The sequence below is a fragment of the Hemitrygon akajei genome, chromosome 5 (assembly GCF_048418815.1).
Source record: "Hemitrygon akajei chromosome 5, sHemAka1.3, whole genome shotgun sequence".
Taxonomy (NCBI): Eukaryota; Metazoa; Chordata; class Chondrichthyes; order Myliobatiformes; family Dasyatidae; genus Hemitrygon; species Hemitrygon akajei.
This window is the reverse complement of record NC_133128.1, coordinates 20,480,204-20,504,322: the sequence shown is the minus strand read 5'-3', so window position 1 is coordinate 20,504,322 and position 24,119 is coordinate 20,480,204. Positions and strand designations below refer to the sequence as shown.

At 41.0% G+C, this 24,119-nt stretch overlaps 1 protein-coding gene across 13 annotated transcripts in view; it reads right to left on the bottom strand.

Moving 5' to 3' along the window:
• Positions 1-24,119, bottom strand: part of erg (ETS transcription factor ERG) — a 278,454-nt gene that overhangs the window by 97,528 nt on the left and 156,807 nt on the right. For 6 of the 13 annotated variants that reach the window (XM_073044962.1, XM_073044967.1, XM_073044971.1 and 3 more), the window contains exon 1: positions 12,171-12,197. The exons of the other annotated variants lie outside the window; for them this stretch is intronic. In XM_073044962.1, the coding sequence (XP_072901063.1) occupies positions 12,171-12,188 (18 nt within the window). In that variant the 5' untranslated portion in view covers positions 12,189-12,197. Of the gene's footprint in view, positions 1-12,170; positions 12,198-24,119 lie in introns of those variants that run through there. 13 annotated transcript variants of the gene reach the window in all.

The window sequence follows — 24,119 nt, the reverse complement described above, 5'->3', positions numbered from 1 at the left end:
GATGAGAGTTCATTCATATAAATTCCAAAGAAAACATCAAAACGACACTATGTGAAGTAACATTCTCAAAACTAGGACCCCACGATTAGTGCTAATTGTGTGTCTGCTTAAGTAATACAAGTAACACAAAATCCCTGAGCCTATCAAAATAAACATAGCAAGCTTAAATAGAAAACACTAGCAGACAATATCACAAAGAGTGAGTCGCTTGAGAAAAAACACAAGGAACTCTAAAGATCAACAACTGCCATGAAACAACAATTAACCAATTCCGGTGCTCTAAAAGCCTTGGAGACCAATGCTTTCTGGCGCCCCACACAGGCTGGAAGAAATCATTACAGTTCTATGCTGGAATTCACAATCCACTCAACAGCTTTAGGTGAAGCCATGGGAATGGCCTTGAAACTACCAGAAATGGAAATCTCATAGGACAGAAGATCAGTGTGTGGGAAATGGACTAACTTGCATGGCTACAGCACAGTTCAGGCTGTTCATCATGTTCTCATATGGAATAAGTGGCTATGTTATCTCCCACCTGCCCTCATGTAGTTTAGAGTTTTCCAGGTTTCCCTGGGAGGTTAAAACCTGGAATTTCATCACTCAGGGTGGTTTGTGGTCAGCCAAGTGTGCAACATTTAAAAAAATATTTCTGGCTTTTATTTAAAAAAAATGTAGGTAAGTATTATATCAAGATAACATACACACAGTAAACTAGATGCGAGTTAGCACAGATCTGCAAGGACAAATTAGACATAGGGAATGTTCCAATATTGGGCCATTTGGGCTTCATTTGGAACATGGCCCAGCATTTTAAGCTCCAAACCAAATATTGATTTGCCTTGACAACACGTATGGTGCCAAGAATTACCAGGCCAACATATCGGCTCAGCTAGCCATAGGTTGGCCTGGTAATATTGCTGCAACTATGCAGACTTACATTTAAAAAAAAACTACCTGAATTATTTATCTAAGCAACACACACAAAGTGCTGGAGGAATTCAGCAGGCCAGGCAACATCTATGGAACAGAGTAAACAGTCTAGCAGAGACCTTTCATGAGGATTTCCAGCATCAGCAGAATCATTTATCTGTCAGTGGAGGTTTGGAAGAAGGGAAGCGATCTCTCTTTAAAGCAGTGTAATGATGCAATCATGAAGATAACACAAGAGTGTCTCTAATTTGTTAGGATTTTGAAGACGTTTAGTATGTCATGAAAGACTCTTACTGATTTCTATAGATGTACAACAGAGCATTCTGCCTGGCTGCATCACAGCTGGATATGAAGGCTCTAATGCAAAGGCTCAAAAGAGGCTGCAGAAGGTGGTACAGTCAACTGGCCCCATCATGGGCACAACCCACTCCACCATTGAGGACATCTTCAAGAACAGATGTCTCCAGAAGGCAGCATCCTTCATTCAATCACCTGGATCAGATGGACTACATCACACAGTCCTGGGAGAGGTTGCTGAAGAGATAACAGATGCATTGGTCGGGATCTTTCAAGAATGACTTGATTCTGGCATGGTCCAAGAGGATTGGAAAATGACAAATGTCACTACAACCTTTAAGGGAGGAAGGAAAGTAAAAGAAAGGAAATTATAGGCCAGTTATCCTAACCTCAGTGGTTGGGAAAGTGTTGGAGTCTATTAGTAAGGATGAAGTTTCGGGGTACTTGGAAACTAATAATAAAATAAGTCAAAGTCAGCATAGTTTCTGTACAGGGAAATCTTGCCTGACAAATCTGTTAGAGTTCTTTGAGGAAGTAACAAGCAGGGTGAACAAAGGAGAGGCAGTGGATGTCATTTATTTGGATTTTAAGGAGACATTTGATAAAGTGTCACACATGAGAATCCTTAACAAGATAAAATCCTATGGTGTTACAGGAAAGATACTGGAATGGATAGTGGAATGGCTGAAAAAGAGAATAAAGGGGGCCTTTTCTGGTTGGCTGCCAGTGACTAGTGGTGTTCCTCAGGGGTCAGTATTGGGACCACTACTTTTCACATTGTTTGTCAATGATTTAAATAGTGGAAATGATGACTTTGCAGCAAAGTTTGAGGATGATACAAAGGTAGGTGGAGGGGTAGGTAGTGCTGAGGAAGCAATGCGACGGCAACAGGACTTGGACAGATTGAAAGAATGGTCAAGAAAGTGGCAGATGGAATGTGTTGAAAAATGTATGATAATGCATTTTGCTAGAAGTAACAGTAGTGTAGAGTATTATCTAAATGGGGAGAAGGTTCAAATATCAGAAGGGATTTGTTGTCATTGGAGAGAGTCCAGATGAGGTTCATGAGGATGATTCTGGGAATGAAGAGGTTATCAAATGAGGAGCATTGGGCAACTTTGAGCCTGTACTCACTGGAACTTAGAAGAATGCAGGGGAATCTCATTGAAACCTACCAAATCTTGAAAGGACTAGATACGGTGGATGTGACGAGGATGTTTCCTTTGGTGGGGTATCCAGAGCTACTAAAGGGCACAGCCTCAAAATTGAGGGGCAACCTTTTAGAACAGAGGTAAGGAGGAATTCTTTTAGCCAGAGGGTACGGAATCTGTGGAATGCTCTGCCACAGACTGCGGTGGAGGCCAAGTCCGTGGGTATATTTAAAGCGGAAGTTGATAGTTTCCTGATTGGTCAAGGCATGAAAGAATATGGCAAGAAGGCAGGTGATTGGGGTTGAGTAGGATCAGGATCAGCCATGATGGAATGGCAGAGCAGACTTGATGGGCTGACTGGCTTAATTCTGCTCCTATGTCTAATGGTCTTATTACGGACTCTCAGCATCCAAAACATGTTCTTTTCTCATTATTACCATCAGCAAGGAAGCACAAGAGCCTGAAGACCCATCCTCAAAATTTTAGAAACAACTTCATCTCCTAGGCCATCAGATGTCTGAATAGCCCATGAAAACATGAAAACAACATATTTTTCCACTATTTCTTTATTTTTGTAATGTAAGTTATAATAAATGTGATTCTGATTCTGTAGCTCAGAGATATTACCAATAATTTAAAAAATATCTATTTTTTTGAAAAACTGTGTGCACATACAGTTTAGTAATGGATATTGCTTGAAAGGGTGAAAATAATTCATTCCCTATCCAGATTTTTGCACGCCAATGAATTTTTGATCTCCTGCTGGGCTTGTTTGAAAAATTCCTTTTTGGAGTTTTATGAGAAATTGTTTAAAGTTGGTCACTTAAGAAATTTTAAAAGAGTACTCTTTATTCCAGTGGCCAATTCTCTTTTCCATTCAAGTTTTTTTGACCTTGAATGTATTTGTGTCCATTTTTTATAACATTGTTGCCATGTAACTATTTCCTGCACTCACATCCTTTCCAACCTCATCCAAACCCCAAGAAAAGCAGGAAAAGCAAGTGAGAAACTTGAAAATGACTTCCACTGAAAAATAAGCAGCAAATAGACAAAAAACTACAAGTATCAGGGGAGTTGGAGAGCATTATGCCCAGGATCAGGACTTGTAACCCTTACAGGAAACTTTGAGCTCAATTATTAAATAAATGACACTGATGCAAGGACCTGTCTGTTTAAAACTGAGAATTCAACATCTGGTAGAAGGTTTAAAATATGACAATATTAACAAGATGAATCATGTATCCATTATAGAATCTCACATTACACTGCAAGATATGAGGAACACATGTCAATTCTCTCATCTTCATCCTTCAACATCTTTCTCAAATTCGTTAGCTTGAAAGATTTTTAGCACTTGAAAGTATATTAAAATAGCATTGTGAGGGGAATCCATGAGGACAGTGGGGGAATGCTTTCTGATGTATGCAACATTTTACTAAGAATAATTAACCCTGAGATTTCTTTACCTTCATGTGCAGAAACTGTACATTTGTTGCAAAGTTGTGCAGGGAATGTGAGCCATGTAGAATAGTTTTCTGATGTGATCATTGGGAAAGGTGGTGGTTGGCAAAGGGATCGGACATTTCAAGTGATGGAACTGGTTTGGGGCAGGCTTACTCTTGAGTGATGGACAGACTATGGGAGTGAGAACTGGAAGCCTCTGTTGCCCGAAGACACAATGCTGTCAGATATAGGCACCTCATAACTGTGGATTGAGATGTTCCTACCTAGACAGAAGAACTTCTTTTGATATGAAGGATGCCACTGTTGTCTATGAAGATCCGGGGCTTGCTTCATTGACAGCGGTTCACAATTTGCCCTGGGGTTTTGTATCCAAAACCTGCGCTGTTTCCCAAATTGCATGTTCATATTGTCAAATCACAAAGGTGACAGCAGTTCTGAAAAATGTGGCCATTAATGTTACTGCTGCATGTTCAGCAGTCTCATTTTGCAAAGCTCATTACTCACCCAGAGGTCCAGACTAAGACAGCAAAGACTTCCCCCAGTTACCAATTGCTTCCAGACAGCAAATTTCCAAACCAAATAAAAAACCTATTGGGCAGTCTATAGAGACATTGTACCCTATGTAGAACATAGTTGAGTACTATTGGACCAAACTCTTTATCCCTCAGTGTCTGTGACAAACATGTTGCCAAGTGAACCTTTCCCTCCCTCTGCCTTTGAGAGATGCAACAAAAATACATGTCCTGTGGTAGTGAAAGGAATGAGGCATCTCATCAAACATGGAAAGGACGAAAGACCTGTTTAGAAATATCAAAGTGTCACAAAGGAGAAGACAGAATGAAATGGGGCAAAACAAGTGAGGTGGGAATTCAGATTAAGGTATGGTTGACGTTAGAGTGGAGAGGTCAGAAATGATAGGGCCCAGATAACTGGGAGAGTCACAGGGCTTGAGAAGTTGGCTACAATGAATACATTCAAGCCTGATAAGGAAATTAAAAGTGGACAATAACAAGCCAGAGTGGGCGGCGTGATGGAAGGGGACTTAGTGTGAGTTAGGACAAGAGCCACAGGATTTTAGAGAATAAGTTAAATGGGGCATTGAATGATGTTGGGAGGCAGGGAGTAGATAATTATAATCATGTTTATAGGTTACAAGGACACAGATGAATGAGGCAGGGCAGGATAGGGCCAACGGGTGCTGTGGCGGTGGAAATGGGCAGTGCCTCTAATACTAGAGATATGTAATCCCAATATCAATTCTGGATCCAATGTAGGTATTATTTTGAGAATAGTCTGGTTTGATTTCAGATAGTCCTTAAAAATGGGAGAAAGCCAGTCACATAAAGAAAGGAATTTGCACTAAATGATGAACACAATGACTTTGATCTTTCCGATTCTAATCGGAGCGAACTTCTGCTCATCCAGCACAGTATGTAAGACTATCGGTTTTGGCAGGTCAGGGACAGTGGAGGAGTGAAATGGTTAAGGTCGAATTCAGTGAACCACCATGCATGTGTAAACTGATGCAATCTTTTAGATTACTTTACTGAGGGACAATATGTGAGATTAAGAGAGTGCCCTTTGTTTGCTGAAGTTAATAGACATTAGATGAGTCAAGAGATATGGGTGCTAATGCAGGAGAGTGATACTGAAATTAAAAATCAGCTATGGTTTATCTGAAGCAGATGCAAGAGCTAAATGGTTTTTATTTCTTATTGAGTCAGAGCACAATATATTACTGAAGCAGCTCACTGAATCCTCACCACCCACCAAGCAATCATTTTACTTTCATCCTACACTAGTTCCACTTTATTCTCCGCATGTTCCCTGCAGTCTCCCCAGATCCCTCCACCTACACACTATAACCAATTTACATGACCAATTAAGCTACCACTCTCTGCCAGACATCGTGGCAGATTAAGCTTCCAACTACTACACCTATGGGACGTGGGAGAAAACTGGAGCTGCTGGGGGGAGAGCGTGCAAACTCCACACAAATGTCAGGGCTGCTGAAGCTGCCAGGTGACACCCTCCTTGCTGTGCCACTTCATTTTTTTTCTGAACATTCGTCTGACCAACTTTTATCTCTCAAGAGCAGAGAAAGATGCTTTATTTCACCCCTCTCTGGACCAGGAGGAGCAAGACCTAGAGAGCTCTGGATAAAATACAAAGTTTCAGCTCTTGATAGTTCTATGCCTTGTAAGTAATAATGATAATTTTAGCTACTTGGTTTCCACCAAGTAAGCAGCATTAAAACATCCTGTCTAGATTAGATTAGCTTTATTTCTCACATGTATATTGAAACTCTTGGCTCTTGGCAGTGTGGAGGATCTTGGGGTCCAAGTCCACAGGACACTCAAAGCTGCTGCGCAAGTTGACTCTGTGGTTAAGAAAGCGTACAGTGCATTGGCCTTCATCAATCGTGGAATTGAATTTAGGAGCTGAGAAGTAATGTTGCAGCTACATAGGACCCTGGTCAGACCCCATTTGGAGTACTGTGCTCAGTTCTGGTCGCCTCACTACAGGAAGGATGTGGAAACCATAGAAAGGGTGCAGAGGACATTTACAAGGATGTTGCCTGGATTGGGGAGCATGCCTTATGAGAATAGGTTGAGTGAACTCGGCCTTTTCTCCTTGGAGCAACAGAGAATGAGAGGTGACCTGATAGAGGCATTGATTGTGTGGAGAGTCAGAGGCTTTTTCCCCAGGGTTGAAATGGCTAGCAGAAGAGGGCACAGTTTTAAGGTGCTTGGAAGTAGGTACAGAGGAGATGTCAGAGGTAAGTTGTTTTTGTTTTTTTTTTTACACAGAGAGTGGTGAGTGTGTGGAATGGGCTGCCAGTGATGGTGGTGGAGGCGGATACAATAGGGTCTTTTAAAAGACTCCTGGATAGGTACATGGAGCTTAGAAAAATTAGAGGGCTATGGGTAACACTAGGTTATTTCTAATGTAAGGACATGTTTGGCACAGCTTTGTGGGCCGAAGGGCCTGTATTATGCTGTAGGTTTTCTATGTTTCTATGAAACATCAAAACATACAGTGAAATGCATCATCTTGGGCCAAAGACTAATGTAGTCCAAGGATTATGCTGGGGGGTAACCCACAAGGTTTGTCACACTTAGGGAGATAACCCTAACCCGTATGTCTTGGGAGGAAATGCACATGATCATGGGAGAATGTACAAACTCCTTACAGACAGCAGTAGGAATCGGATTCGAATCATTAATCGCTGGAGTTGCAAAGTGAATTTTATTTCTTTCATCGCTGGAAATATTGCAGATAAATTTATTGAATAGAATTACTTCCCAAAAAAGCCTCTGTTAGTCATTGATAAGTAATCATCTTCAGAATATGCCATGGCAGCAATACATTTAATACTATTTAGAGTTTTATAAACACATTGAAAATCAATTATTTAAGCTGTTCCATGCTTCTCAAATTGCAGAGAGCCTGAGTTGGAGGTCCAGCACCCCAATTGGATTACCAGCACATCCTCATGTCAGTAAGTGCTGGTGAAGAATCAGATCTCTGCTGTGTCCCACAGATAACTGCTGCCAATCTGCATCAAGTGCTTGGGGACTAATCATCTTACATCTCTTCAACTGCAACTGTGTTCCATGGAATATGTGTTGCAATGAACTTTTTATTCTTTCTTGGCACTGGCAACGTTCCATTTTGGAAGCATCGAGAAGTGACTTGATCAAGCCAAGGAGCACATGTAACCCATATTGTGCTTCCCAAAAGTCTGTTGTGAAAAGTAAGAGCAAGGGCGAGAAAGGGATTGCGTTTCCTCTATTGATACAAGCCACAAATGGTGCCCCTTATTGAAATCACTAATGAACTTGAAAACCTTACTTCTGAATTGCTACAAGACCAAAGAGTTCTAATGACTATCTTAAAGTAAAAAAGGCAACTATGACAGTGTCCTTACATAAAACAATTTCTGTGCAATAGGAACTAAAGAACTTCATCTGACTCCATGCTTTACAGATCCATGATCTTATATGAAACTCTGCCTCACAGTTTATTTTTCTCTTTCCCCTCTTACTCAAAGCCATACAGAGGCTGCAGGATTTTGCAACACTTAGCTTCTTCATTTCACAAGACTGCATTTTAAAGATAAAAAGTAAACTCATTTATAACCAATGACACATCGTCAAATTAAACAGAAGCTTATCTATATTAGTTTTGATTTTCTTTTCAGTTGGAGAAGCAGACCCATTTTTAGCCTATATTATACGAAAATCACCCAGAAAAATCATTTAGCACCTGTTCTGGTGACAATTTTCAGTTGAAGTCCTGTCCATAAGAATTGGACCAACACTTCCTATCATGAATCACCTCAATGGAAACGTAGGATTCCATTGCCCTTAAAGAGAAACAAACGGTGATAATGATCTGTTAAAGCAAAGATGTCCTAATTTCATAAGTGACACAGATAGCTCTCATTTAATGGGCCGAATATGCTTGCTCCAACAAGAGAGCATTGAGGTCATGGTACAACCCTGGAAAACTGGAGTAATTTGAAATATCAAAACAACACACACAAAATGCTGGAGGAAATGAATACATAGTTGATGTTTTGGGCCGAGACCCTTCTTCTGGACTGAGAAGGAAGGGGGAAGATGCCAGAATAAAAAGGTGGAGGGAAGGGAAAGAGTTTAGCTGGTAGCTGATAGGTGAATCCAGGTGGGTGGGAAGGGTCAAGAACCGGAGGAGAAGGAATTTGATAGGAGAGGAGAGTGGACCATAGGAGAAAGGGAAGGAGGAGAGGACCCAGTAAGAAGCAATAGGCAGGTAAGAAAAGGTAAAAGGTCAGAGTGGGGAAATAGAGGAAGAGGTGGAGGGCATTTATTTATCAAAAGGAGAAATCAACATTCATACCATCAGGTTGGAGGCTACCCAGATGGAACGTAAGGTGTTACTCCTCCTCCCTGAGGGAATATTGTGTATTTCTGGTCTCCACAATATTAAAGGACATGACTACACTGGAGAGGGTGCAGGAGACATTTTCTAGGATTTTTATTATGATGGAACATTTCAATTACGAGGAGAAACTGGATAAGGCTTAGTTTGTTTGCCTTGGAACAGAGAACCTGAGAACAGTATGCAAAACTATCAAGTGTATAGATTGGTTGAGTTGTGTAAAACTAGATTTAGAATTAATCAGAAACTAGGAGTAGAATATAAAAGCAAGGATATAATGTTGAGGCTTTACAAGGCCACACTTGGCAGTATTATGAGCAGTTTTGGGTAACTTATTGAAGAAAGGATGAGCTGGCATTGGAGAGGGTCTGGAGGACGTTCACAAGAATGATCCCAGGAATAAAGGGTTAATGTATGAGGAGCATTTGATGGCTCTGCACCTGTACCCTGCGCTACAGTTTAAAAAAATGAGGTAGGATCTCATTGAAACCGATCAAATATTGAAAGGCCTAAATAGGGTGGATGTGGTGAGGGTGTTTTCTGTAGTTGGGGCATCTGGGACCAGAGGGCACAGCCTCGGAATAAAAGGGTGTCCCTTTCGAACAGAGATGAGGAGGAATTTCTTTAGCCAGAGGTGGTGAATCTGAGGAATTCACTGTCACATATAGATGTGAAGGCTAAGTCTTTCAGTATATTTAAGGCAGGGGCGGAAAGGTTTTTGATTAGTAAGGGGATCAAAGGTTGTGGGGAGAAGGCAGGAGAATGGGGATGAGGTGGATAGTAAATCACCATGATGGAATGAAGGAGCCAACTCGAGGGGCTGAATGACCTAATTCTGCTCTTATTTCTTATGGCCTAATGGAAGCTGTTACACATGATGGAATGTCTAACACCAGAGGGAATAGGTTTAGGGAGAGAAACAAAATCATTAAAAGGGGCTGAGGAAGACTTGGAACATACTGTTTGAGAAGATAGATGAGTTGGGTACACTCACACATTTAACAAACGTCTGGACAAGTACTTGAGTGACTAGGGCACAGCAGGCTGGTAAATAAGATCAGCATGACTGGGTATGGTAAGCTGAGAGGCACATTTCTGTGTTGTGTGAGTCTATGACTAATTTGCAGGCAATTATATCAACCAGCAATTTATGAAATCAAACTTCCTGATAAAGCTAGTGGTGAGGGCTAAAGTTTAAATGTTAGCCCAGACTGTGGTTAAAAAATGAGGATCAGAGAAGACTTATTACAGTTTGGGATGTGGAGAAGGCTTGGGTTTCCTATGTTGGTCACCCACATTTACATTTGCTAACCAAAGTGACATAACCTTATTTTATTTAGAGCGGTGTGTATGTGTGAATCCAGTAGAGAGAAACAGGGTGCATTTAACGAGGAGTGATGAATAAACCTATTTCAGAAAGCTGTCTGATCACGTTACAACATCTGGAGCAAAACACTTTCATGTGAACACTTATTGTGGACTATTTTAAATGTAAAACTAAAGCAGCCCATATGAAAAGGTCACCATTGCAATTTCTGGCAATCATAATCGTTCCTGACATTGCCCCATTATCTCTATCAAAAATGTATCCAGATTGTCGCACTGGTCATAACCTTTAAATTGCCAAGAACTTTGGCAATCCCAGGATTATTCTGAAGTTGATGATAAGCCTCATGATTTGAATGTTAAAAATTGCATCATTTATTAACATTAACCTGGGATATCAGAAATGCTTTTTATATTAGGAATAGTAACAGTTATATATATCATTGCACTTCCCCCCAACCAACATCCTTTCCAGTCCTGATGAAAGGCCTTGGCATGAAATGTTGGCTGTTTTTCTCCCTCCATAGATGCCATTTAGGGAAAGGAATAAACAGTCGATGTTTGGGTTGAGAACTGATCTGATGAAGGGTCTTGATCTCAAATATCAAATCTCTTATTCTTTTCCATAGATGCTGCCCAACCTGTTGAATTCCTCCACCATTTTATGTGCGTTGGTCAAATTTTCCAGAATCTTGTGTTTATAATTGCCTAAAAATTGGACTTCTGGCATACCATCTCGCTATTCTTCTTTCGCATTATTTATTTATTTATTTATTATTGTAACATTTTTATGTATTGCACTATACTGTTGCCATAAAACAACAAATTTCAAGACATAAGTCAGTAATAATAAACCCCATTCAGTTTCTGATTCTTTCTGAGCCAAGTTAAGTGCAGTGTTAACAGTAATACCAAACCAGAAGTAATAGAAAAGAACAATGTTGGAAGATCTTTGCTTTAAAAGATTGGCAGTGTGATTTGTTCCCCAATAAGAACATTAAAAACTGAACTGTGCTTTTCACATATGGCAGATGCATGCCTGAAGGTTATTTGCATGCTTACTTATGATAAATAGGTCAGTGCGTTTAAAGAGACCTGCCCATGACAATCTGTAACATTTGGTCCCCTGTGAAAGAGCTCTCTAACAGAGTGGGTCAGCCATGCCCTGACACTACAGGTGATCTTAAGCCTGATCAGCAGCCATCAGGGTCAGTGTTTGAGGGCTCTGTGAGGTGGTAAGCTGGGGTTGGAGAAGCACTTTTATTTATCCATAGTTGACTACATTGGGCATAATATTTGGCTTGATTCATTTGAGTTATCTATAAACATCCTAATTTCCCATTCAGTTTCTGGGCAGCATAGCAGTTACTGCAGTGCTTTGCAGTGTGTCAGCTGTAAGATTAGGCTTCGTTCCCCACTGCTGTTTGTAAGGAGATTGTACATACTCCCCGTGATCGCATGTGTTTCCTCCCACATTCCAAGGAAGCACAGTTAGGATTATTAAGATATGGGCATGCTATGCTGGCACTGAAAGGGTGGCGATACTTGCAGGCTGCCTGGCACAACCTTGTCAATTCGATTTTATGTAAACAATGCTTTTCACTGTACGTTTTGCCGTGTATGTGATAAACAAAGCTAATCTTTAACGTGAGCTATAGCCTTTGATGATGCCCAGTCCAGTTTCTCGAAGGGTTGTGCCTCAACAGGAAGTGGGTGCAAATACTAGACAATGGACACAAAAATGCTTTCATTTACAAGTTATACATAAAAAAGGTGCAGATGGATTTACGATTTCTAGGCAAATGCACTGAAAGTAAAAGTAACCATTAAGTATTTATTTTATCTTTACTTCTGCTATGTTGCCTTTTGTTCCTTCCTGTTCTCATTTCCTTCCTCATTTTTCATCTTATTTAATACAACTTCATAAATATACACTTCATGTCTTATTTATTTTGGAAAGGTATATTCACAGCTTTTACCTAATCTATGGCATTCTACCTGACAATACTTGTTCCATTCTCCTACCCAGGATTACCTCAAAGTTCAAAATAAATTTACTATCAAAGTATATACAACCTTGAGATTCATGTTCATGCAGGCACCCACAGGAACGAGAAGGGAGGCCAACTCCCTCATCAAGACAGCACTCCATTGGACCCCTGCAGGGTGGAGGAAACACAGCAGACCAAGGACAACTTGGCACCATACATAAGAGGCAGAAGTGAGCACCCTGAACCATACTTGGGCACATTAGGGAAGATGGCCAAGGACGGACAGAGGTGGAGGACCTTTGTTGCTGCCATAAGTGCCAGTGGATTAATAGGCAGTAAGCAGATAAGTACAAACAATAAAAAATACAGTGGAACCCAGGAAAACAACACACATAACAAAGATTGACCAACATCCAATGCACAAAAGAGGACAAATCGTGAAAGCTATTTTAAAAAAGTAAACAAATAGCACAGGGAACATGAGCTGCAGAGTCCTTGAAAGTGAGTCCACAGGCTGTGGAATCAATTCAGCGCTGAGGAAAGTGAAGCCATCTGTGCTAGTCTAGGTTGTAGGGTCATCTGTTCAGTGGGTCAACTGCAGGCTATTGCTGAACCTGGTGGCCTGGGACTCACAATTCCAGCATCTCCTGCCTAATGGAAGTAGTGAGAAGAAAGGGAGATGGGTCAGGTAGATGGGATGGAGTCAGGTGGGGGATCTTGACTGGCATGGAGTAATGAAGCTGGTCACTGGCTCATTTTCCGCTCTCAGGCCTCGATCCTCTAATCTAGCCTGAAGTCCAACTAGAGCTGGTGATGGCTGACCTTCGTCGGCATCAAGATGCCATTCCTGCATTCCTGAGAGTCAAGTTCATTGAATCCTTCAGCAGATTTTAAAATTGCTAATTTGTTAAGACAGTTCAAAAGTACATTTCTTAAAAAGTAATTACAGGCTGCAGATTACAGCAATCGTAATTCAGAGGAATAGCTAGGAATTTTGGAAATTGCTCACAAAACATCACCATATATTGCCAGCTCCATTTTGGGAAGCTCAGTGGATAACAAGTTCCAATTGGCTACAACCCATATTTACACCCTATCATTGGCAAAGAAACAATGTTTAGACTCTGATATGTTTTGCTCACAAGTCAAGATTGTTATTCATTTTTGTATGAAAGAAGTCAGGGGCAAATCTAATCTGCCAGAACCGTGCAATTTGGAATAAGACTGAGGATAGACTGATGGCATGCATTTGATTTAGACTTTAATAGGTCAACATAAGTTGTTACTAAAATTAGTGTGAGTTGTTACTGAAGTTAGTGTGCCACCAGTTGGTGGTGGGAAGATAATTCACACTGGCCTACCACTATGGAGGAAGTCTGACTGGGACACAGGTGTAGCATGATCAGATCAATGGGATAACATTATTATTTATTTATCTATTTAGAGATACCATGTAGAACACCGCTCTGGCCCAATGAATCTCACCGAACAGCAACCCACTTATTTAACCCTAGCCTAATCACAGAACAAATTACAATGACTAATTAACCTATTAACTGGTACGTCTTTGGAATATGGGAGGAAACCGGAGCATCAGGAAGAAACCCACACATTCTGAGAGAAGACGTAGAAACCCCTTACAGATGGTGTCGGAATTAAACTCCAAACTCTGACACCCCAAGCTGTAATAATGTCGCACTAAACTGTTATTCACTACTTTTATTACTCACTGTTTGTATTCTTTAGTGTAGTTCAATTTGTTATTGTTTTCATTTTTTATTATTTACTGTAGTATCAATTTAATTCCCCAGAAACAATCTGAGATCACCAGCAGATTTCCTTAATAGAGAAGAGGAAAAGCTTGCATGCAATCACACTGTTAATACCCCTCATCATTTTGTAAACTTCTATAAGATCTCCCTCATTCTCCTGTGCTCCAGTGAACCCATTCAACCTTCCCTATAATTCAGGTCCTCAATCCCTGGCAACATCCATGTAAATTTTCTCTGCACTCTTTCAGGCTTATTTATATATTTCCTGTAGATAGGTGACCAAAGCTGCACACAATACTCCAAGTTTCCTCCATTTGTTTACATGAATGTCTGCCCTTTTAATGAATAACAAGAGGTTTTCCTTTTAATTCATTATTTTCATCCTATTCTCCCTATGAAATCAATCCTGTGTATACTGGTCGAAATGTCAACTGGCATATGGTGATTTCAAGTCCTAAAGGAAACTTAAAGTGGCATGTTCATAAAACCGGGTGCGGGCAGATGGGACTAGGCAGAAGACTGGGTTGGAACAGACTAGATGGGCTGAAAGGACTGTCTCTGTGGTGCAGAGCTCTATGACTCAATGAGATGTTGAGCCATTTGCCAAATACTCTAGTTTACACTTACCTGGAATATCCATTACTTTACTCATTCCTCAAAGTATATTACTGTAATGCTATATGCTACAGGATACTATGGAACCACCACTTATTCTAGCTGCCATAACATTGTAACGACAGGCATTTATACACTTACTAGTGTTCCCTGGTATACTTGAAGTGCTTTTTTAAAAATGCTGAGCAGAGGTAACCTGGGAATAGACATTTCACAGCAGAAATCCCTTCCTTGATGTCATCTGATTCCATTTCAAGTGACATCATGAATCGAGGACCGGCCAGCCCCCATTCATGATGCCGCTGGAGAAGAGCTTTGTGATGCTACTGAGAAGCTAGGCCCAATTGTGGTCATTGGCCTTCCTGTGAGAGATAGCAAGGAGCTTTAAAAACAAGATCTTCTCTGAATCTCCGTATGGTAATGACAGTTTGCTGCATCACTAGAGGTTCTGGAGTTTGGATTGGAAGGAAGAGGGGACTTCTCCCTACAATTTTGCCATCATCCATACTAAAACCAATATCATAAAGCTCTAAGCAGATACTGAAAGTGACTAATAGTTTTGGATAACCAAAGGTTATACATGGTGTTATATTAACATCAATCTCTTTCTTATTGTACCACAGACAGTATCAGGGGAAGGGCAGTTTCAGCTGTTTGCGATCATGTGACTTAATGCCGCGTAGTGCATCCTTGCACAGATTTTGAGCAGCTTCTCCTTTGCTTTATAGATTTCCACCACGATTTACATTCTGCTTGTACAGAATCTTCACAACTCCCTTCAAAGTAGGTTCAAGGCGGTGCGCTCAGACATTAAACTTATAAATGTGCATGCTGCAAAATAATTTGGCACGTGTCTTAAGAAGTAACCCTGTTCAGTCAACAAGCACGGCCTGGATTTGGATTAAGTTGGCTGTACAATGAAGAAGCATGGCAAAAGGTAGGCTGTGTGCCCACATGGTACTTCCTATGGGTCTCCTCCACGGCAAACTGGAGAGTGATGAATACCATCTCTCGAGGGCCACAGAAAAGGATTGAATTGCCAGCGACTCCGTCACCTACAACTGCCTTTGTTAAGTCATGGAAGAGAGTGAATTGGTGGTTGTGGACCTGCAGCGGGTGACCAGGAAAGCGAGGGAAGACAATTGAACACAGTCAGAACGTGAGCTGTGGACTTCGTGCAGAGATTCAAAAAAAAAATTGCAGACTCTGAGAATCTGAAATAATAAACAAAATTCTGGGGATATTCAGCAAGTTAGGGAGTATCTGTGGAGAGAAAAATTGAGTTAGGGTTCATTTTATTTTTAATTTTTTTTTAGAGATACAGCACAGTAACAGGTCTGTCCAGCTCAACAAGCCCATACTGCCCAATTACACCCATGTGACTCATTATCACTAACCGGTACATCTATGGAATTTGGGAAGAAACCCAAGCACCCAGAGGAAACCCATGCGTCATGGGGAGAACTCCTTACAGTCTGTGGCAGGAATTGAACCAGGGTCACTTAGGTAGGTGACTTTCTGTCAGAACTGGGGAAATCTAGAAAAGAATCTCATTTCCAACTGCAAAGAAGGAGAAGGTCTGGAGAGAACAAAGGGATTACACGTAACAGGGTAGAGGCCAGGACTAAATGGATGGGATGCAGTACATTGATTTAGTTGAGAGAGAGTGATGAATGGGAGGCTTTAATGCAGCGTGCTCTCCACACCTTCCCCTTCTCTGCAACTGGAAATAAGCTTGTTTTCTAGATTTCCTCACAGTGCCACAGTGGCGGAGTGGTTAGTGCAATGCTATTACAGCTCAGGATATCACAGAGTTTTGAGTTCAATTCTGGCGTCCTCTGTAAGAAAGTTTGTAGGTTCTTCCTCTGTGCACGCGAGTTTCCTCCAGATGCTCCAGTTTCCTCCCACAGACCAATGACCTACTGGTTAGTAGGTTAATTTGTCATTGTAAATTGATCTATGATCCGGCTGGGGATTAAACTAGTGGGTTCTGGGTACTGTGGCTCATTGGAGCAGAAGGGCCTGTTCCATGCTATATCTCTACATAAATATAAAGTAAGTATCTTGTCTCCATAGTTAGGAATGTTTTAAAGAGGCCTTCAGTGTCACCTTTAAAGGAAAGCTGATTTGGCCACAAGGTTTTCTCTGAATGTAATCACCTGGGCACCAGCTATGGGCAGGACAAGCCAACCTTAAAAAGGAGGCCTCAAATAGGCATTGGACCTGTTAATCAAAGGGCCTGATGCCTTGACTATTCCAATGCACTCCTGGTCAAACATTCAAACCTTATCCAAAATCACATTCTCCTCTTCACTCTGTATTGTTAAAGTGCATTTACTCTCAATTAAGTTACATTATAAAATGCTTATGTTTCTTTCAAAACAATTCATACTTTGTCTCCTCTTCAGTTCCAAAAGCTCGCAATCCTCACTTTTCTTATTCAAGCCAATAATCATTCCACCATTGATGTCTCTCTTCTGCTGGCAGTGCTCTACACTGGACCTTCCTTGCCAATCTCTATGATTTGCTTCCTTTCTTTAAAGATGTTTTGTTATGCATGCTTCTTTAACCCAGGTTTTGGCCATCTGAGCTAATACTTCATTTACGGAACGTCGTATTTGGTTTGATAATGTATGATGACCCACGATACATCTTGCTACTTTAGAAGCATGGGTGATGAATTCTGATGTTTTTATCCACTGTGTGACAGAGGTTGGGTAGATTGTTCTGACAGCTCACTCCTGGGTTTTCAGGCCAGGTCCTCTGTATAGGCAACACCCACACAGCAACTGTGACATCAAATAACACGCAGTATACAATTGACCTTCACCTGCATACAGGCCTACAGTGCAAACAAGACTGGTGAAATAACATAATCTTGGCTGCAGAACTGAGACCCGATTCTGCATTAATTAAAGGATCCAGTTCTTTCTATCTGCTGCCAGAGAGTCTGAAGAATCTATCTCCCTCCAGCTATGCTCCTTCTCTTAACTTTTCATCTTTATCGCCTACCCTCTGTAGCAGACAATTCTAACCAAAGCAATTGCCATTGCTGGCAGCCCTCACAGATTTGTTACACTTGTATGATGCACCCTCAGCTCCAATAATGATTGTTCCAGAAGTCAAAGCTATGTATTCGATGCTTTCTTGGCAATTAGTAAACATTCAATCTTGAATTGATGAAACTTCAGCATACTTAAGTGTAACTAAGCAAAATTAAGCAATCAACAAAAGATACAACATCCGTCAGCCCCCAACTGCAAATGGCCCCTGAACAAAGCACAAGTAACTTGTTCCCTTTGCTTTTACCAGACCCCTGTTCATGTGACTAGTTACCATAATAAGCGTAAGCACTCAGTACAGAATACAAAATCATTTTAATATCACCAACATACAGTATGTTGTGAAATTTGTTAATTTAGCAGCATTATATTGCAATATATGATAAATATAGAAAAACAGAATTACAGTAATTATGCACTGTATATATATATTAAATAGTTAAAGTATTGCAAAAACTAGTCAACAAAATAGAGAGAGTACAGAGGAGATTTACTAGAATGTTACCTGGGTTTCAGCACCTAAGAGAAAGGTTGAACAAGTTAGGTCTTTATTCTTTGGAGCGTAGAAGGTTGAGGGGGGACTTGATAGAGGTATTTAAAATTATGAGGGGGATAGATAGAGTTGACGTGGATAGGCTTTTTGCATTGAGAGTAGGGGAGATTCAAACAAGGGGACATGAGTTGAGAGTTAAGGGGCAAAAGTTTAGGGGTAACATGAGGGGGAACTTCTTTACTCTGAGAGTGGTAGCTCTGTGGAACGAGCTTCCAGTAGAAGTGGTAGAGGCAGGTTTGATTTTGTCATTAAAAAAAATTGGATAGGTATATGGACAGGAAAGGAATGGAGGGTTATGGGCTGAGTGCAAGTAGGTGGGACTAGGTGAGAGTAAGTGTTCGGCACGGACTAGAAGGGCCGAGATGGTCTGTTTCCATGCTGTAATTGTTATATGGTTATATGTTATAAAAACATAAATAAATTAAAGAAGTAGTGAGGTGGTGTTCATGGGTTCAGTGTTCATTTAGAAATCAGTTGGGTTGGCAGAGGGGAAGAAGCTGTTCCAGAATCACTGAGTGTGTGCCTTCAGGCTTCTGTACCTTCTTCCTGATGGTAACAATGAGAAGAGGTGTCCCAGGTGGTGTGGGTCCTTAATGATGGACACCGGCAGCCTGAGGCACTGCTCCTTGACTTGGATACTACGGAGACTAGTACCCATGATGGAGCTGATTAATTTTACAACTTTGTGCATATTTCAATCCTGTGTAGTAGCCACTCCCACTACCTCCCCACCCACCCCCCATACCAGACAGTGATGCAGCCAGTCCAAATGATCTCCATGGTACGTTGTTAGAAGTTTTCGTGTGTTTCAGGTGCCAAACCGAATCTTCTCAAACTCTGAATTAAATATAGCCACTATCTTACCTTCCTTATAACTGCATCAATATGCTGCATCAAGGTTAGTTCCTCAAAGATATTGACACCCAGGAACTTGAAATTGCTCACTCTCTCCACTTCTGATCTCACTGTCAGGATTGGTTTGTGTTCCCTTGTTCCACCCTTTCTGAAGTCCATAATCAGCTCTTTGCTCTTATTAACATCAAGCGCAAGGTTGTTGCTGCAACATCACTCAACTAGCTGGTTTATCTCACTCCTGACTGCTCTCTCATCACCATCTGAGATTCTGCCAACAATGGTTGTATCATCGACAAGTTTATAGATGACATTTGAACCGCGCCTGGCCACACAGTCATGGGTATAAAGAGAGTGCAGCAGTAGGTAATGTAGCTAGAGAACAGATGCATGGCTCCTAAACCCTCTTATCCTCTTTCTTATTGATCCAGAAAGCCCTTCCATCCCACAACCTCATATCTTTTGCCTGTCCTCTTTTTGACCTTCCTCCACTCTTCTGATCTCTTCCCCCTCTTCCTATTGACCTTCTTTTCCTTCAGCCCTCTTGTGTTTCCCTCTCAATCTTACAGCTCTGCCATACCTGCTCCTCCACTGATTTCCCTCACCTGGTCTTCCCCAGTGATCGGAATCCCTGTTCCCCTATTCTGCTCCTCCGCTCACTTCCTCCACCACCTCAGAAAAGGCCGGAAATTGGAGGGAGGTTGTTGAGGCCAAGTTTGGAGTACAGGTATTGTGTGCAATTCTGCTTACCTACCTCTGGAAAGATATCAAAGAGGTTAAAATAGAGTAGAGAAAATTTACAAGAGTATTACTGGGACTTGAAAACCTGAGTTATAGAGAAAGGTTAAATAGTTAATTCCCTGGAGTGTAGGAGAATGAGAGGAGATTTGATTGAGGCATATAAAATTATGTGAGGTATAGATAGGGCAAATGCAAGCAGGCTTTTTCCACTGAGGTTGGGTGAGGTCAGAACTAGAGGTCATTGGAGTGCAAGATGAAATATTTGAAGGGAATCTGAAGGGGACCTTCTTCACTCAGAAGGTAGAACAGGTGTGGAATGAGCTGCCAGCAGAAAAGGTGGATGTGGGCTCGATCGCAACACTTAAGAGAAATTTGGATGGATAAATTGATGAGAAGGGTGTGGAGAGATATAGTCCAGGCATAAGTCAATGAGATCAGGTAGAATAACAGTTTAGAATAGACTGTGTAACCCAAAAGGCCTATTTCTGTGCTGTAGTGCTCTACGAACTTAAAAGTGTTCATACAAATATGTATGTCTAAGGCTTGTTTGGTATTAGTGTATTTTAGCAGACTACAGTACTGGGCACCCTACATAGTTGAATGTCAATGTACATTGTATGCACATTAATTTCCTATCTTACTACATAATTTTTTTGATACTGTTATTGCTTCAGATTTCAGCACTGGATAGCCCTTTTAGTTCACTTACCAATATATTGGGCGGCACACATCTGGTTCAGAATCAGTTTGCAAATACATCTGCCATATTAAGCACTTCAACAGCAATTTAACACTAGTAACATAGACACATGTTTATTAAACTTCCAAGCAATGACCTTGAATACAGGACGCAATCCACAATTTTAAAACAGTTCTATGTGCAATAACTAAAATTAACCACTTATACAGGTGCAAGGTGTCTAAACGTGTAGAGTGTCACCAAAGTCAATAATATTTTACCCGTGTTAGGCAGTGCTTCAGTGATTCATTGCCATAGCACAGCAGTGCGGTACTTTGCATACTATGCTGCCACAGAGCAAGTACTAATCTACAAACAGAGAAGCCGTATCTCAGTAAAACTGACAGACAGCCAATTAAATTCAATTTAAAATTCGACTAGAATGGTTGGCCTGTAAACAGAATGGAGTTAAAATTATCTTACGGCACTGACTAAATCACGTTCGAAGGGATTAAAAGTGGTCTCAAACTACACATCAAACAATGGCAAAATGTTTATATTAAACTCTGTCAGAAGGTGAAAAAAATAATGCCAAGTCTAAAAAAAGCATGTGGTTTGAAAAAATACTTGAGCAATTTAGAGAAGAAATTGAAACTCATAATTATTAAACAGTAACAAAAAGGGGTTCATTTTTCCTTGCTTTCGTATTTCCAGTCAGAGCACTTTCTGTCATCTATTGTCACTAGTCAAAAACTGATACTGACAAAAACCTGTCTAGTTTATCAGGAATGTAACGATTACACAGTGCAAATGGATGAGAATAAATGGATGTCACATAACTTTGTGCAGCAAAAGAGCTTGCATGTCGCCTTTCCACCAGACTGAGTCCTCACAAAAGCAATGCTCAGTCATGACCTATGCAACCCCCATTGGAGGCTGTCCCCAGCTGCTACCACCAATGTTATGGGCCAATCAGAGAAGCCAACCGTTAAAGTCATGCACCGGATGGCAGCCAGTCAACAATGAGAGAGACTGGAGAATGAGACAATGGGAGGGAAAACCCATAAAAATACCAAGAGAAGTATGGCGTCACCAGATTTGTGAGGGTGAGCTCAGAAAGCTGAGTATTGCTTTAAGTGTGTGCATGTGGACACACACACACACACACACACACCACCCCACGTGCACCTTCCAAAATTTCCATACAGAATTGTTCCCCCACCTCTCCAGCAGAACCATATAATCAACACACAGATTAAACTTATGGCTGCTTCATATTGTCCAGTGAGACAGGATCTACTAGGAATAAGAGATCCCAAGCAGGATGAGAAGCACTGCTGTGCAGGAGTTACATTCTACAGAAAGAGCCCTTTACTAGTTTGATCACAGTATAGTGACTCTGGAAGAAGTATGAGAAATATCCAGTGAGTTTTTGAGCTGGTCTGTAGAGTCCCATTGTGATCCATAGACCTTCAAGAGGCATCCAAATATAGAACTCAACCTGATGTGTTCATTTTTATTAACTACCAGATGAACGTTATTTTATGGACCCAGGGGCTCCGTTTCATGTCACAAAGATTTTAAACATCCATTGCACAATGGCTGACATCATTAGCTGCCTGCCAAATGCTGGGAAAACATCATATTCAGTCCATGTGGACTCCAACTAAAAACATCCAGTACAATGATATACTTCAAAAGTTACTACAGATGAAATTTACCGTTGGAAATATTGAACACTGTATTACCCATCCAGTCTCTGCATAAGTATCTCCAGCATTTTTTACTGCCCTCCTATTGTAAATATTGCAAATCCACAATAGGAAAATACTCATCCACTTTATTCACTTGTATTCTCTCTGATGCACATGCTGAGTCGTGGCCATGCAGTTTATTTACAAAGTAAACAGTACAGATGCATGCTACTGTTGTTCACAATTTAATTATTGCAATGTTGTGCAGGTAACAATTGACTCAATAAATTGAGCCTGAGAGTACCCAAACCATATGGACCAGGTGGATCTCAGATTTTATGTCTGAACAGAAAGATTAGCCTTTCAGTCAAATGGGAAGACCCTCATAGTCAATCTGTATCTACTGTTAATATGCATCATTTCTAGCCGTGATTGTGGGATTGCAATTAGTAGCTCTTATACTTGCTGGCATTCGTCTCCCTAATGTATAGGTGTGAATAGTAAATAGATTCAGATTCAGATTTATCTGATACATACATACCCAAGTATGCACTGGGGTAGCCCACAAATGTCGCCACACATTCTGGTGCCAACGTAGTATGCCCATAGTATTCAGCAGAGCAACACAAGCAGTAGCAACAACAACAAAATTAAACAACAGTAGTAAAACAAACCCCTTTCCCACCCTCCCACCTACCCCACCCCCCACTCACACATGCAGTCTGACCTCGAGCCCCAGGACAGGGTGCCTCCAGACCCCCAGTCCTTTGCCCTAGACTTCCAGACATGTCCAAATTAGTCTCCTGGCTGAAGGAAGTTCCTCCAGCAATACCTAGAAACTCAATCCAGGAAACTTCATACTACATTACACACAGTCAGAGCCTTTACCTAAGAAGTTACAGAAGAATTTTCTGTTGAAATAGTCAAAGTGAGCATTCTTTCCCATAGTGTAAAACTCCAGAAAAGCTCAGTGTCAGATCACACAAGGATAATGCTGACTTCTGTATAAAATGTATATTGATTGCTGACTTCAACAAAATGAAAGCCAGGAGAAATGTTTCTCGATCAAATTTTTTTTTAAATTGCAGATGTTGGAAATCTGAAATTAAATTAGAAAATGTTGAAAACATTCCGAAAGCCAGTCAGCATCTGTAGAGATATCCATTGGGTGCTACATTGAGATCACCTGTTTTGTAAGATTGTGCAAGGTCAAAGTGACCCCATGAAGATAACAGTCAAAAAACAACTGTGGCGTAGGAGGCCGAGAGGCTCATCCTTGCCACACCAGTGATAAATGGCAAGGTAGCCCCCGAGAAAGAAAAAGGGGGGTAGACAGAGAGCACAAGATTCCTCTTTGACCATTCTCCTCAAAAACAAGTACACCATTTTTGGATACTGTTTTTTTGGGGGGGGGGGGGGAGAGGATGCCATGTTTCTGGCACCATTGTTGGTTCAAAGCTTAGCAGGAAAAAACTTTAATGATAGACGTCTCGATAGTTAGGGGGACAGATTAGTCAGGGAGACTTTGTGGCCACAAAATTGTGTGTTGCCTCCCTGGTGCCACACTTCAAGATGTCACAGAGCAACTACAAAACAATTTCAGAGAAAGGATGAGTAGCCAGTAGTTACTGTGCATGTTGGTACAGGTGACATGAGCAGGGAAAGGGACTAGCTCCTACAGAATGAATATAGGGAGCTAGGGAGAAGTTATAAAGCAGGGCCTCAAGGGTAGTAACCTCCATCTTGCTTCAAGTGTCATGTGCGAGGGAGGGTAAGAATGGCAAAAGAACGCATGGCTCAAATGTTTATGAGGCAGGCACTGATTCAGATATTTTGGCTTATATCTTGTAAGGAAAAAAAGAGTAACTGAAGAGAGAATCGGGACATCTTTGTATGCAACTGCAGGAGATGGGCAAGGTCCTCAATGAATATTTCTACCCTGTTTTATTTGTGGAGAAAGCCATGAAGACTTTGGAACTTGGAAATGTAAGTGGGGAGGTGTTGGGAGATAGTCTACATTACAGTAGAAAAGAATCTGGTTGTTTTAAAAGGTATGAAAATAGACA